The following is a 17,050-nucleotide window of genomic DNA, read 5'->3' as shown; positions in this document are numbered from 1 at the left end:
GGGATTCTCTAACTGTGGATCTGTTTGCAACATTCCTGAACTTCAGGCTCCCGCTATACAGTACTGCTCCCCAGTCCCAAATTCCAAGGCTCTCTGGCAAGATGCATTCCAACAACGATGGGACAACATTGATATTTATGCCTTTCCCCCATTCTGTCTGATGAGAAGAGTACTCAACAAGGCCAAAACATCAGTCAATCTCTCAATGACCCTCATAACTCTGCTATGGCATCACGCTGAATGGTTCCCAGACCTTCTGCAACTCCTATCGAAGCTTGCCAGAGAACTTCCTCCACGGCATGATCTACTTGGACAACCACATGTCAACATCTACCACAAGGCCGTAGTTTTGCTTTGTCTTCACGCTTGAAGACTATCCAGCATCTCCTCACTCAGAGAGGATTTTCGCAACAATTTGCAAAGAGGATGTCTGGATATCTTTGAAGATCGTCAACCTTAGTGTACCAGGCAAAGTGGAACATCTTCTATAACTGGTGTTGTGGAAGGGGTATCTCTCCACTCGATGCCATTATTCCAGCTATAGCGAAGTTCCTTGTGTATTTGCTGGAGGAAATACCCCTCTCAGTTACGGTGGTAAAAGGCTATCGCTGAGCCTTGAGTCTAGTCTTTAAACTGAAAGGAGTGGACATTTCCTCATCGCTAGAACTTTCCCTCTGCATACGGAGTTACAAACTTACCTGTCCTCAGTCATAAGTGAGACCACCTCCTTGGAACATGGTTTACGTCCTTTGGTTTTTAAAGAGGCCTCCCTATGAACCATTACGCCAGGCAACAGATCGCCACCTTACATTGAAGACAGTGTTCCTACTCGCCTTGACCTCAGTCAAACGAGTCGGCGAACTTCATGGTCTCTTGTATGACATCGCCCATTCAAGGGGATTGGGAGAGGTAAGCTTCAGCTTAGTCCCTGAGTTTGTTCCTAAGACTCAGAATCCGGGAGTATCGGATTCTAGATTTGTTTCCTTTCGGATAACGAGTCTCCGCTCTGTAACTGATTACCCAGATCATCTGTTACTATGCCCAATAAAGAGTTTAAGGCTCTACCTCAAAAGAACAGCAGCGGCTCGTCCCCGTGTGCCTTTGTTCTTTGTCAGCACTGGGAGGAATAAGAGAAAGATCACCAAGAATACCATCTCAGCTTGGATTCGAAGGATCATTGACTATGCTCTGAATCCTCATCCTCCTCCAACACGTCGACCCAGAGCGCACAGTGTAAGGGACATGGTTACATCCGTGGCCTTCAAAAGAAACTACTCTGTGACGCAGGTTCTGCAAGTGGGTGTGTGGAAGTGTCAAAGTGACCTTCACTGCCCATTCCCATTACCTGCAAGACGTGACCCACAGGAGACTTGATACATTCTCTATCGGTCATGTGGTGGCTGCACAACAGCTGGTTTAATACCTCAAGCTCTTTAATGGACAAGTAGCAGAAGGTTGAGGGCACTGGTTATCCAGTTTTAGTCTGGATGAATGAGAAGGAATGACTGGATCTTTTCTTTTCATCCTCCCCTCTGTTGGGGAAATCAGCATCTTGGGTCCTTCTTAACAAGCTGGCCACAACCACTGCAGGTAAACCATTTCCCCCTTGTGTAACCTAGTACTGTATAGTGTCAATACTGTTACGCCCCCATACTCTGGCGAGGTGGTATTGAGAATTTCTTGGTTAACTCTGTTAATTCCTATGGACTCTGAATAACATATACCTTGACAGTGAAATTGCAAGTATATCAACACAGCTTGTGTAGTCCACAGACCATGCTTAGCAAGGTTTATTAAGGTGTTAGGGTTTCTTTATTTTTTGTACTAACTTACATAAAATAGGAAAGCCCCTGGTAATGCCATAAAGCTCAGTTGACAGGGACATCTACCCTCCTAATGGGTGAGTCAACCCCTATAAATAGCGTTGGTTTGTATTCCACTTACGGAAAAAATAACAAATATGTAAGTAATTTGTATTTTTCCTAAAGATATAAACCTGTAGCTGTTTATAAAGACCTTACCCGCCAACCCTGTCCCCCTTCGAAGTCCTACCTCCAAGTAAAGTGAAGCACAGTCCCAGGTGTGTGAGTGAGAGGGGTACCTAGCTACCCTCCCCTACCCCCGCTAACTAGCGGGATGGGTAGTTAACCCTCACCAAATTCTAATGGCTCATCCTTTCGGCAAATCCCTATGAATAGCTACAACTTTGTATTGTTAGGAAAAATACAAAATTACTTAAAAATTTGTCATACTAATTGGTTTGCAATCATTCTGCCTCATCAGATGCAGCTTATCAAAAGCTTTTCTATTTCATTACAGCATTTCCAAGATCTGCTTTGCTTATTTTTTTGTATTACAGTAATTAATTTTCACTGGCTTACATTCCCTGTTCACCTGCTAGATATCAAAAACCAAATATCAGCAAGACCCGAGAATAGGCTTTGTCTTTCGCAACCTTGCCATCCAAGATAGTGGTTTCTACATGTGTATTGCCGAGGGTTATGATAACACTATTGGTATCGTCGTCCAGGTACACCGTAAGTAGCTTATTGTTCGCTTTGATCCCTATTTTAATGTAACAATCTCAGTGTGTAAAGTGAATCTTATTTTGGTATAATTCCTTCTTTATTGTAAGGTATGTCAGCAATAGTGTAGCACAGTACAGTACTGTAAATAATTAATTAGAAGGATCTGATTATCTTGTGATTTGATTATTTTCATTGCATAATTTGGAGTTTCACGTACTGTTTACAAAAATGATATGGTTCCCTAAAACTGGTTGGAAAATTGAAATTACTAGCACAGTACTGTATATGTGGAAAAAGTAGACTAAACTCCTATTCATTCCTACATGGATATTAACCTTTTGTCCTTTAAGAGAATGCCTTCAGTGAAGCTGGAACAGCCTTGTCTTCGGCTTCAAAAAGTATGGACGTACTGTTGCTTGTCTCTTCTAAATGTTGGATTATTAGTTTGTGACATTTTTCTTTGTATTAGCAGAAGGGCACTGAAATTTTGTTCCTACAAGAATACAAACCTTTGAATCTTCATATATTGTGTACCATAATGAGGGGTGTTGCTATTACATATTCCCCCCCCCCTCCATTGGAAGTCTTTCATTCACACACTTCTGATCAGGAAGGAATAAACTTCTCTTCTGAGCATAACTAGGCTTGCGCTGTGGTAGTATCCCTTTGGGAGGGAGTTACCCAGTTTGGCCCAAGTGTTTGCATGTTCGTATGTGTCTGGTAATGAATATTTTCATCTGGCAGGCAGACTAACACTTTCAAGTTATCCCTGAGGGTGGCCCCTATGTAGTACAGTGTAGCATGGTCCTAGTATTAGCATCAGTAAGAGTTCCTAATGCTTCCCTGGTGACAAGACATAAGTGTAGATATTTTGTGTTACACTAAGGGAAGCTTTTGTAGGTGGTAGTGCATCAACTGTTGCATGAGCTAATGGAGGACATTTATTCTTAATCTTCCTTCTCCAGCAACCTCTCTCCTTTCTTTCTCTTTGTCAGGTGCTGCCTCTTTTGGGGAAGGTTATGACGATAAAGATGTTCTTGTAAGAAAGCCTTTTGCTACTGTTTCTTGGATTATGCCCACTTTTCTTGTTCCTTTAGGGACAAGGGAGGATTTTTCCTTAACCTTATAATGCCGCTCCGTCCTGGACTCTCTTGCTGACCGATACCTTCAGGGTGGGTTAGTGATCATGAACTACTGCTACTTTACTTGACCCAGGTGAATGGTCCTTCCTGGTGCAATTGTCAACACCTTATAGTAGGCTGTTAAGGGTATTGATCTAATACGGAGCTCACACATTAACCTATATTTTTGGTGTTGGTTGGCAATCATAAACTTGGAATAACGCCTGTCAAGTGTTCAGTCCTATCCAGTCTGATCTACAGGATCCCATGGGAAACGAATGGTATTGATTGTTACTTCTCGATTCACTTTGGAGTTTTTCATCTGACAGGCAGCCTGATACTTGCCAGGGTTCACCCAGGTGTGACTCACATGGTACAGTGTAGCATGATCCCATTGCTAGTGTCTCTAAGTGTTGCCAGTCTTATTTCTCGATTCGCTTCGTAGTTTTTTTATCTGACAAGTAGCCTGACACTGGTAGGTTGCACCCGGGTGTAACCATGTGGTAGCCTACAGTGTAGTGTGATCCTATTGCTAGTGTACAAGTGTTGCCAGTATTATTTCTTGATTCGCTTTGGAATTTTTTCATCCGGTAGGCCGCCTGACAGTTTGCCATTACACCCACTTCTGAGTCATCTTCTGTATCTCCATTCCTACTTCCTTTCATCCATGTAGCTGCTCAACCTCTCTTAACTCCGTGGTGCAACTGTCATGTTGTCCCTTGGTTGCCCCTCGGCAAAATTCATGAATCCAGTGTATGCATGGATTACTAATCTGACAATTTTTTGCCCCATTTACATATTGGAATGAATTTGAATGTAGTTTGATGTCTGACTTTGAAAAAAAATTATGATTTTCTTTTCTAGTATGGTACCTCATATTGTTGTATAGGAGTTTGCTTCTCTTATGGTATGAGTTCGACCAATTTCAGAAATTTTAATATTTTTCTCTTGTTCACCCACTAGTTGTCATCAATAATGATATATAATACAAAAAGTTGTTTACTATATATTGTAATGTGACATAGTGATAAAAATGGCAATAAAGTTCTTTTAATGATCCATTTTAGTTGGCTTGCTGAAAACATTTTTCACTGTTTTTAATGGAGGTGAATTAATGTTGTGGTTTTATGCAGCCTAAATTTCATTCCACTATTGGTAGAAAAAGTGTAGAAATTGCTGTTTATTATTTGCATGCATTGCTGGTGAAAGATTGCTTTTTATATTACTTTTAATTATGAATTAATCATTTTGGAATTAAGTAAACTAAGAATTAAGAAGCCAAAACTACTGTATTTATTTTGAAGTTTCAGGAGATTATTAAAGCATCGCATTGATAGTAATGAAATGCAGAGTAAAGCATCACCAACACAAGTTCTGTCAGATATGTGTAGACAAGATTACATGTGGTTTCATTTATTAGAGAGTTGTATCTTCTGTTGACATCTTGTGTGTCTCTCCTATGTATACACATACATCTAGATAAGAACTTTGGTTTTTAGAACTTCTAAAGATAAGAACCTAAATAAAAGATGTTGTGAATGAGCGCAAAACAATACAAATTAATTTTATTATGTAGAGGTGGATGTAGGAATTTCGCCACATATGTAGGCAAGCTCCACTTGTATTATGGGGAGTTACTGACTTGCAACAAGGAAGAGTAAGGGGTTGGGGGATTTAGCTGGATGCCTTGGTTAAATATATGGGATTTAATGACTTTTCAATGGGAGAACCCACTATTGCAACAGATCTTATTCTTATATAGGAGACTAATTGCATTATTTATTTTTATGGTTTCATGTTACATTAGTTTTTTTGCTTAACATTTTGATGTTTACAGATCTTCATGGTTCTTTGTTATGTCTATGTTTTGCCTGTATTTGATTCTATAATCTTTATGGTTCCATTTTGCAGCCAGGGAGACCAAGCTGCCCAAGCCGGCCATTGATTGGAATGCCAATCAGCATTTTGTTGTGGGACACAGTTTTACAATTAACTGCTCTTTGCTGATAGATAAAGATATTGCATTCCACTGGACATGGCCTAATAGTGCCTCTGTGAGTAGCCTTTTTATATGTAAATACAGTTTAGTAATATCCATTACAGTGACCTCATTATTAATTTTTTTTTTTTTCAAATACATTTTGCTAAGGTCAAAATGCATCATATTAATTGATTAAAATAAAAGCCATTCATATTTAAGGTTATGTGACATCACCTAAATTTCTTTGCTATACTCCCATTTTACACTTATACGGAAAAGTCATTGACTACTTGGAGAATTTTATTGCTAAAATTCAGAAAAGGAAAAAGAAGTCATTGGCTACTTGGAGATTTTTTTTGCCAAAATTCATAAAGGAAAAAGAAGTCATTGACTACTTGGAGAATTTTTTTGCTAAAATTCAGAAAGGAAAAAGAAGTCATTGAGTACTTGGAGATTTTTTTTTGCTAAAATTGAGAAAGAAAAAAGAAGTCTGGCTACTTGTTGCAATATTTTTCTAAAATTTCAGAAAAGGGAAAAAAAGTTATCAAATACTTGGAGCAATGTTTTTCTAAAAATTCGGAAAAGGGAAAAAGTTGTGCTCAAATGAGCTTGCCTTTACTCTAAATGCATTGTGCAGTAATTGTATTACATCATCCTCATCATCCAGGTCTTCATGGAGTTAAATGGGCAGGTCCCTATATATTTTCAGAGTCAGTTTAAAGATAAAAATGATCCACAGATCTCTTAGTTTTATCGACTGATGAATTAGTTATCTTATTTATTATTATTATTTTGCCAAGTATCTTTTTCGAGATTTGTTTTTTAAACAAATCTTAAGTCAAATACCTTTGATTACCTGTCATCGTTAAGTTTTATTCCATTTATAATATAAAAACTGTAGTCCTATCTCCAAGACGCATGCAAATAACTCCTGATTTCATAATGTCTAGACCTCTTACAAATTTTTTTAATTTTTAATCTAATCTTGGTGTTTTTCTCAGAAACATTGTGAGTCTTTAGGATTGTTTGTTTTATATGCTAAGTAGTTTTTCAAGGTACAGTATATAATTGTTATTATTATTGGAAAAGCAAGATGCTATAAGCCCAAGGGCTCCAACAGGGAAAAATAGCCCAGTGAGGAAAGGAATAAGGAAATAAATAAATGATGAGAATAAATTAACAATATATCATTGTCTATGAAGTTGAATTACCGTATTTAGTTCAACATTGATGTATATCTGAACTCTCACTTATCAAAGTTAAGAGATATATGCAAATGAGCAATTTGATCAAATAGTTGTCCATTTTTATTTCAGTGAGAATATGCACAAATTTCCAAATTTTGAGATAATCTTGTGAAAAGTGTTATCCAGGTATCTACATATTAAATAATTCTGTTACCAGACAAAACACTACCTCTGAGCTTCTTAGGAATCTTTCTTAATGTTAAATAAATACTGAATTACTGTAACTGTGTTGGACAAATTACTTTCACTTCAGAAGAAAATTTCTTCTGTAATTTTATACAACAGTGTATGGCAGAAAAATGTTTTACTATTTGCCAAGATGTTATGTGATATCTAGGTAGCTTTTGTAAAATATCAACCTCATATGTGGTACAAGGCACACATCACCTGTATTTTAAGGAGGTTTTCTTAAATTTCTTTTGGTAGAATGACACTATAGAAGAATAAAGTAACAGTAACTACTAGTCGTATTTTATCTGAATAGGACAAAGCACCTGTATAAGCAATAAGAAATAATGCAAAAGCTTTTGTAGTTTCTTATATAAATGGACATTGCATATTTCAAAGAGCTTACGTGCATCATCCTTGACTTTTACATTCCGATTCACAGGATCACAAGATAATCCTTCAAACCCCAGATATGCGCAAGGACAGAATGTATAGAGTCAGCTCTTTCCACGTACCTAATGCTACAAAGGAGGATTCTGGGGATTACAAATGCAGAGTAACAGCTTCTGGAAAGAACTCTAATGAAGAAACACGCAAAATCACAGTTCATGGTATGTGACTGAGAACATTTAATTTCCTTTTCAATGGAAGGAAGACAATATTGATGGACACAAATTGGATTGAGACGTATGTGCCATGACTTCAGGGACTTGATGGTGACGTGGGCCTTAGGCATGTGTGTCATGACTCTTGTTGCTGTATTGTGATTAGCCACTCCTTCTTTTATTGTGGATATTTCTTGTTAATTTTCCATTTTCCATTCTTTTCTTATATTTAACATGGTCCATTTTCTTTCAAAGGCCTGGACTTACTGCTTAGGGTCCTGGTGCAGGTGTAAGATTCTCTAAAGTATGATTGGATAAGATAAAACAATCTATTACAGCAATTTTAATTGTCAGTGGATCATAGGACCATATTAAATTATTTAATGTTCTTATTCTCCATTTTTATAAATAACCAGAATTTTAATGATAAGATTTATTGTTTTTATACTCGCCTGATGTTCAAATTGCATCTACTGGAAGCTGTGTCAACATCTACCTTAGACAATTACTGTAGATGTAAGAAATAATTGGTTGCTTAATAGAGCTTATTTTATCAAGTCAATGGATATAGGATACAAACTACCAGCTCTGACTTCTACCCCTGAAACTAAAGGTCCATAGTAGGTCATTGGTTTTGGGAATTGTGAGGACTGTGCAGCAGAAGATGGTAGTAGTATCACAGTGTGAGGGTCTAAGATAACAACTTGACTCCTTAGCTCTCTGCCAGGGCTGCCGGATTCTCCACACTAGGCAACTCCACAACACTGATTCAAGAATCAGTCTTCAGTGAGTCGGCAACATCAAGCGCTGAACGCCACTGAGCCTCCTAGTCCCATAGCATCCACACTTTCATAGACTTTACAATGATTGTAATTTTTATATAGATATCACGGGGAAATTTAATAATAAAACACTCATATTATTTATTTATTACTTTTTATTACATTTTAATCGACATACGTCATCTCTTTACAAAGTGTGGAATTTATTAATAGTCGGATTCCACATTCCACACTTGATCAAGATGTGGAGCAGATTAGCCGTATCGATGACGTAAATTCCACGTTTCGGCAGCCCTGCTCTCTGCACCATCTGAATCCCAACAGACTGGTGCATTAGAACTATTAGTCAAAACTTGAGGAGTTAGATTAGGGTTTAATACAGGACAGGTTAGGTTACTCTGTTGAGGCCCAAACATTCACTGAACTACTTAGATTGTACAAAAGAGTCTAAAGCAGTCAAGTTTAAATTTAAATTGGGAGGACTCACCGCCAATCAAAACATGAACCTTTAGCTTCCTGCAGTTATATTGAAAATGATCTTTATTAAATATTCACACCATGATAATTGTAAAAAAAAAAAAGGACATGATGACTTATTACCTCAGAACTTAGTCTGAAAAGCAGAAAGGTTATGGAATTAGCAAAGATAAGGCAAGAAGAATAAAACAACTGCTAGGGAAAATTTAGAAAATTAGCCTAATGTTCTCCGTCTTCTCTAGATTTATCTGGAACTAAACACAAACAATGCAAAATGGTAAAGGTGTTACTAAACGTTAATTACGTCATGCTTGTAACTAAAGCTGTCAACTAACAGCTGGCATAACTTCAATAGACAGGAAAAATTTTAATGACATTGTGATTTATTCATTAAAAATTAACTACTTAAATTTGATTTAAATTGTAGGGCAAAATACTGTAAAAAGTTTTATCTAGACAACAGTCAACAAGAAAACTGAAATGTAGGAGGTTATACAGTATGGGTATCATTGACTATTTAGTTGCCATCAACCACCATTTTGTAAGGAGAAACAATACAAACATTTAGGGAGTTTCATAAAAATAATGACTTTACAGGGATTGAAATAGAATTCGGTACAAAAATATGAAGGGACTTGATATAAAATTAAGTTAATATTTGATATTTGTTCAGTCTTCTGGGAGGGTTTTTTTTCTCATATGTAAAATTTAGGGATTTGTTTTAGATGCAAATGTGCATCATTCAACACTACTTTTTAGAAACCTGTTTGATGTCATTACAGTAAAACACCGGAAAAACGGTAAAATACCACAAAAAAAAAAAACAATATAATGGGTATCATCAAGATGATAGTACAGTAACTAAATAAGAGTTAGTTCTGCATCAAGGTGTTAATATATTTCATATCCAAACATTTATCAGCCAAGTAGATTATGCTAGTAGTATTTCTTCCCTTTGCGACCTATAAAGGGAAGCAATATTTTATTTTCTTATTTTTGTTGACCCTTGGCGAGATAAAAGCGCTGGGTTACCCATCTACTTGTAATTTTTGCTTATTATATTCACAATAAAGATAAGCTTAATAACTGACTACTGAGAGTTAGTTAATTGAGAGTTACTAATTCTTGAAGCAATCTGGCACTTATTTAATAGTGATAGATCACAGATTACAATGTAAAACCTGATACAAAGAGGCTTCACTTTTTGCAACCTACTATTTTAAGGGGCGTTACATCGTCCACATAGAGTTAAATATCCAACTTCAGACATTTTTATTGACCACTATAGAATGGGTATATTGACTTAGGATTCTTCTACTTCATATGACACCTTTGAGTTTATATTTTCTTTTCAGGAAGGAATTTCTGTGCTGCTTTTCATTGGAACTTGAGAAATTTTACTTAGTTGAACTTCTGCAGCATTAGCTGTATCTTTTATGTTATTCTAATCTTGATCTTATCTATCCTGCTTGCTCTGTTGGACATTACAACTTGTCTTTGTATGATTAAGTAGATTAGTAACCTCTGGATATTTTTCCAGATGACATGGTTCCTTATGTGAATATATCAAGCATTCCTATAATCTACATAATGGAAGGGGAACATCTTAGATGGAAAGCAGAGGTCAGAGCATTTCCCCCGGACCCTCAGATAATTTATCGTGACTATAGAGGAATGGAGGTGAAGGAATCTGATAGAGTAAGTAACATTAAATGTCTGTGGCTAACATTAGTTCATTTCAACATCCAAACCTATGGAACATCCAAGGTCTGTGGTAGCATCCATTCATGATAACAATTGACTTTTCATTAACATTCTAGGTATGTGGTAGCATGTAGCTTTCAGTAGCATTTTGTTTTGTCTTTGGCACATTAAATGTCCTTTTAGTAGATCTTGTAGTAAAGTTTTTATTGTTAGTTTCAGCGAGTCATGAAGAGAATTACAGTAGGCCAAAAGCCCATAAAATTGTATTTTGGCAGCATGATATTTGAGAGCTTTGAATATAACAGATTATCAATAGCTGGTGATTTGATACTGTATGTGGAGATACTCCACAGTATTTACTTCAGGTCACGAAAGAATCCCGCTGGGAACTAGAGCTGAAGTTGTCAGTGGAGACACTGAATAAAGTCAAGGTAAATGACTTGGTAATTAGGTAGTGGAGGTGTTTGTATATGTGATGTACAATTTTGTACTGTATAGAGTAGCCTTTAATTTATTTTCACCATACAAGTGTGTAAAATTTAAACTTCAATAACTTCCTGGATGAAACATGCTTCTTAATCAACAAAATAGATATGGTAGTAAAAAACCAATTTCAGGTCACACTATATTGCAGATGACTCAAAAGAATATTAAGGGTTGAATGAAAACTGTAAGAACGTTCAGCTTTGAATACAGTTGAAAAGGTAAAGAATACAGTATTTTACATTGCACCTTATTATAATTGCAATGCCAAAGTTAAAGGGTTATCTATATTCAACTTCCGTGCGTCTTCAACTTTAGATTCAATAGAGCTGTGGTGTTATTTTGGAAGTATGTCATTTTATATTTTGGAGATCTTTTTAATGCAGAAGATAGAAGAGAGGCATACTGTATTTTAATTATTTGAAGTGTGAAAGTTTTCTGTAAATTTGAGCATGCTTTTGCCAGTAACATTCCAGGAGAAAAATTTTAATACCTGTCCCAGTTTCAGAGGAAACTAGCTGTATCCCAGGGTTAATAATGAACAGGAATAGTACCTTGTTTTATGTTAAAGACTTTGTCAAAACAGCGCATTCTCATTGTATCTTGTGAACCCTTTCCACCATTAAAGGTCTCAAAAAGAGTAAAAGCTTTCCCACATACCAGTTTTTTTTTTTTTTTTTTTTTTTAAAGCTACAATTTAAAGCCATTGCGGTTTTTACGTGAATCATGAATCCTACCTTGTAGTCATCATGCTTTAATCATCTAAGCCATTGGCTTCATGACCTTTAAGAAATTGAAACACTGTGCAGCCTTTTCATCTAATTGTTCTCATGTTAAAACTAAAATTTTCCATAAAAGTCTAGAAAATGTACAATACTCTTGGGTGACACATCCTTTCTTAACTCGTTAAGCTTTGTATTTACTGTATTCTCTTTAAAACAAAGAAAGAATACACCTGGTTAGATTTTACTTTTTTCTTTGTTTCCATCAAACCTTTTCCATATACAGTAAGTGCACTGGATTACTCATCCCAAGGATTTTTTTGCATTGAAATAGCTAAGATAAATTCCTTTTACTTATAGGTCACAACAGAACACCACATTGGCAATGCTGTGTCATGGCTTAAGATCCAAAATATATCAGCTGCAGACTTTGGGAATTACACCATTGAGGTCATTCTAGATCTTGCAGACGTCAGAGAGTCCAAAACTGTTTTGATTGTAGTGAAGAGTAAGTAGTCTAAAATTTCATTCTATGAAGGGAAAGAAAGGTAGATGCTGTTGTCTTTGCTGCTTTGATTGTAATATTTGGAATGCTTTCAATGCACAGGTGCATAAGAGAAATTACTGTATGCATATGTACTGTAATTTGGGATTTTGTGTACAGTACTGTATCAGAATATGCTGTATATTTAACACACATACACATTTAAGTGCCTGTTCTTATGTAAGATCATATGTTTAGTTAAATGTACTCGCATGTATTTCTACTTTATTTATATGAAACTCCTCTGATGTTCATATTGCTTCTCTCTCGAGGCTGTCTAAATGTCAATGCCTTCCCCTGAGATCAAAAATTGTAGTTTACTTTCCTTGTAAAATGCTTCCCCTCTAGCAAGCTTCAAGCCATCTGACAGTTAGTGGTAACAATTAGGTGATGATGCATCATAGTTCCCTTGCCCTTTTCAATTCTCTCGTTGCATGTACCGCAATTGTTTGTCTTTAGATTCTGATTCGGATTTTCCCCTAGTGGCTTTAAGTTATTTAACTTTTAATTGGGGATGTCTTCGTCCTGAATTGCTATGAATGCCAGTGAGAATAGTTTAAGCAGCTTTCTGAAATGTTCCAGCCATAGGATTGTTTATATTGTGTGGAGGAAGATTGTTTGCCTAGAATTCCTCCTTTTCTAGAGTCATGTGCAGCTGATATCTGACTGCTTTGATTGTTCAAATGTAAAGTAAATTAACGTTTAGTATATGTCATTACTATTTTGCTTTGTTTGCGTCTAGTTTAAGGGAAAATCCAGAGAACACTGAGAACTCTAGGCTAACTTCTTAATTTCGCTAAATTGAAAGGGTTCTGATTTTTCACAGCACCGACAGAGTCGTAGCCTCTACAGAGCATGCTCCTAAGATTACCTCAGAATCTTCTATTTGCATGTCCCTCACTATTTTATACAACCTGATAATACTCTTCAGACTATCAGGTTCCGAGATAGATAACCGAGGTGGTAGTCTGGATTCTAATACCCCTCTAACTCACGTAAGTAGGCATTCATGATCAACAAGTAATGTAAGTGGGAGTACTTTTACTTAAAAAAACAAGTCCCTAGTACTGCAGAAGAAACCACTTTTTTTTTGTGGGTGCTATGGTAACTGTGAGAATAGGGTGTACTGTAATAAGAATTTACTGTTATTTATTTGCTTAAATATAGTTTAAGTTCTACAGTACCTTTTATTTTCTCAATGAGAAAGTTCAATGGTTTAGTTATTGTATGAATATTTTTAGTTGGAAAATGTGGAATAAGTCTGGAATCCAATCTTGAAACTTTAGTGATTAAGAGTTTACTGGGGGTTTGGTTAGTTTGTAACCAAGTTTTAGGGGATTGATAAGTCAGATTAATCTTGATTGATACTTAACTAGATCTTTTGTTCAGTAACCTACCTCCATCAGAATATGGGAGCCAACAGTATGAACATCAGCTGAATTTTAATGGTAAAACTTATCAATTTTATACTTGCCTGATAATCATATACGTGTACCCCTCCTCTCCACCGACGAGCGATTTCACAATGCTAATGATCTGGTTTTGACTTTGAGACAGAGACAAGGGAACTATAATGCATCATCACCTATATAGTTGCCATTGACTGCCAGGGGGCTCAATTCTTGCCAGAGGAGATGGCATTTTACTAGGAAAGTCCATATATCCAGATACCAAGGGACTTCCGCCAATTTTGGGGGTAGCCGACATCAAACAAATAAAAAAAAGGGGGGACCTTTCCTCTCTACGCTCCTCCCACCCTGACGAGGGACTCAACCGAGTTCGGCTGGTACTGCTAGGGTGCCACAACCCACCCTCCCCTGTTATCCACCACAGATGAAGTTTCATAATGCTGAATCCCCTACTGCTGCTACCTCCGCGGTCATCCAAGGTGACCGAAGGAAGCAGCAGGGCCTACCGGAACTGCATCACAATCGCTCGCCATTCATTCCTATTTCTAGCACGTTCTCTTACCTCTCTCACATCTATCATGCTATCACCCAGAGCTTTCTTCACTCCATCCATCCACCCAAACCTTGGCCCTCCTCTTGTACTTCTCCCATCAACTCTTGCATTCATCACCTTCTTTAGCAGACAGCCATTTTCCATTCTCTCAACATGGCCAAACCACCTCAACACATTCATATCCACTCTAGCCGCTAACTCATTTCTTACACCCGTTCTCACCCTCACTACTTCGTTCCTAACCCTATCTACTTGAGATACACCAGCCATACTCCTCAGACAATTCATCTCAAACACATTCAATTTCTGTCTCTCCATCACTTTCATTCCCCACAACTCCGATCCATACATCACAGTTGGTACAATCACTTTCTCATACAAAACTCTCCTTTACATTCATGCCCAACCCTCTATTCTTTACCACTCCTTTCACTGCCCCCAACACTTTGCATCCTTCATTCACTTTCTGACGTACATCTACTTCCACTCCACCATTTGCTGCAACAACAGACCTCAAGTTAAGGAAAGTAAATGGGAAATATTAATTTTGGGGGTAAGCGACCACATTTAAACAGCTTTAACAGAGGAGCAATATGAAAATCCAGTGAGTATAGATATAATAGATTTTATAATAAAAATCCTGTTTTCAAATCAATCTAAATACCGTATGCATAAATTACTACTGCACATGTACAGCAGTAATATGCAAAATCATTGTTGGTTTGGAATGACCTTAATAACAGATTTAAAGCCTAATAAAATTGTTTAAGTTCAACTCATTTTCGGCTGTTTTATTGCAGGCAAACCATCTCCAAAAATCTTGGGCATCCCTTCATTCGTTGAGGAAAACAAGAAACTGAAACCCGTCTGCGTTATTGAAGGCTACCCCGAACCAGAAGTGACTTGGAGTTTCCAGGCCTGCCCAAATGGTTATAAAGACTGCTCTAGTGATTTTGACTCCATTGAGGTATGTAAAGCTACTGTATTTGAGAGGACGTTTGAATTTACGACATCGCCTTGCACAAGGCCATACAGCAGTGTCAGGTAGTGGCAGTTGTATAGTAATGTAATAACTGAATTATAGTTGTACCGTTGTATATTTGTCTTTTTGAGTGATTATGTTCAAAGCATTCCCTAGGATTATAGAATGATCATCATTTTGCATTATAGTAGCATTTATTCCAATTATGAGTAGTAAATGGCATACTTATGTTTTTTGGGGAGATGCTTGTTGTACTGTATGATCATATTTTGATGATATTAATGATTACCTCATATCTAGAAGATTAAAACCTGTAGTGTACAGTTATAGTACATTAAATTATTGTATTTGTAACAGAGTAATGAGAGTACAGTAATATGATTAAAGTGTACAGTAGTAATATTTTTACAAATTGTATAAATCTCTTTGATAGTTTGAACTACTAAATCCCTTTTGTAGATAGAGATAGCTTATCAAAACTTTACAGGTCCAGTATTAACACTGCACAATCCTTTTTTGATTTTGTCATTGAACGATCGCACATCACAATTTTATTTTGAAATACATGCTGTAATAGGCATTGCTTAAAGGCTTTGAGGAACTTTCTGCGATCAGGGTTGGAAATTGTTCCATATTGCACACAGGAAATGGCAATGAATAAAAAAGACAAAGTACTGTACAGCACTGTTAGAGTATTAAACTCATTTGTGACTAACATTGAAATATTTTCTTATTCTCATTGATTTGAATACTGGAATGAATAATGTCCATTTTTTGTCCGAACCTTTATTGTGTCTTCGAAATACAATCTAGTTGGTCAACCAAATAATTCTCAAGTGTTAGGGATCCTGATGCTTATGAGAAATGCACAAATTTGTTGTCTGTCAATTAGGTAGAAATGATGGCTGGTGCTAGTTAATTAGCAAGTTTTTAATCCTTTATAACGGACATAAGCTAGGAGTTTCTGTGCCTTTAAAAACAAAGCAGCTTTTCATAAATTGAAGTGTATGGTAAATAGTAATCTATAAAGAGAAATAACAGTAAGGTAAAATAAATAGTTTGTTTATTTATATGAAAAGCCAGCTATTAAGAGCATTATATATCTGTCAGAAAGTAACAGGTCCTTTGATTCTACATTTCGAAAATATTTTTATTGAAGAAATCTTCATCTTTCATTTCAGGCAATTGAAGTAGAATCAGTGTTACAACCACCTGGGAATGTCATTAAGTCAAATATCAGCATTTCTCCCAAAGAATCAGGCATCCTTAGGTGCCAAGCTGAAAATGAGCATGGTCTTGTTAAATATGATTATCCTCTCTCAATCAGTGGTAAGTAGAAATTATAAGATACTATCTTGCATTTCCTATTTGCACAATGTAGTTGTGTAAAGAAAATCTGAACAATTACCTATCATGACAATATACTGTACTGTACACTAAGTTACTTATTCAAAAAAGTATTGACTTGTTCCTTCTCATATGCAAACATTTTGTTCTTTAAATAGGGAGATGCTTTCAGCACAAGCTAGAACGGCTGTTAATTTGTTAATGAGGTAGTTAACGACAGCTGGTGTGCACAGGTGAGAAACCCCGCCTCTCCAAATGTCAGAAAATTTTCACTGTTTTTCGGCTGCAAGAAGTACTGCATGGACATACTGTTGCACCCTTAAGTGAACTTCTTCTTTTTCCTTTTCATTTGGAATGTGAATACTGGCTGTTGATTGCTTTTGTGATAGATGTGAAG

At 36.6% G+C, this 17,050-nt stretch overlaps 1 protein-coding gene across 5 annotated transcripts in view; it reads left to right on the top strand.

The window, feature by feature from the left end:
* The window catches only part of LOC137620615 (vascular endothelial growth factor receptor 1-like), a 172,330-nt gene that overhangs the window by 123,063 nt on the left and 32,217 nt on the right, over window positions 1-17,050 (top strand). For 4 of the 5 annotated variants that reach the window (XM_068350911.1, XM_068350908.1, XM_068350907.1 and 1 more), the window contains exons 8-13: window positions 5,561-5,703; window positions 7,488-7,656; window positions 10,450-10,607; window positions 12,179-12,326; window positions 15,125-15,291; window positions 16,488-16,635. In XM_068350911.1, coding sequence (XP_068207012.1) covers window positions 5,561-5,703; window positions 7,488-7,656; window positions 10,450-10,607; window positions 12,179-12,326; window positions 15,125-15,291; window positions 16,488-16,635 — 933 coding nt within the window. Of the gene's footprint in view, window positions 1-2,401; window positions 2,538-5,560; window positions 5,704-7,487; window positions 7,657-10,449; window positions 10,608-12,178; window positions 12,327-15,124; window positions 15,292-16,487; window positions 16,636-17,050 lie in introns of all 5 variants that reach the window. The other variant, XM_068350909.1, reaches the window with a different exon arrangement.

Source organism: Palaemon carinicauda, chromosome 27 (genome assembly GCF_036898095.1).
Source record: "Palaemon carinicauda isolate YSFRI2023 chromosome 27, ASM3689809v2, whole genome shotgun sequence".
Classification (NCBI taxonomy): Eukaryota; Metazoa; Arthropoda; class Malacostraca; order Decapoda; family Palaemonidae; genus Palaemon; species Palaemon carinicauda.
The sequence above is the reverse complement of the archived record's forward strand: the minus strand, read 5'-3'. Positions and strand labels throughout refer to the sequence as shown.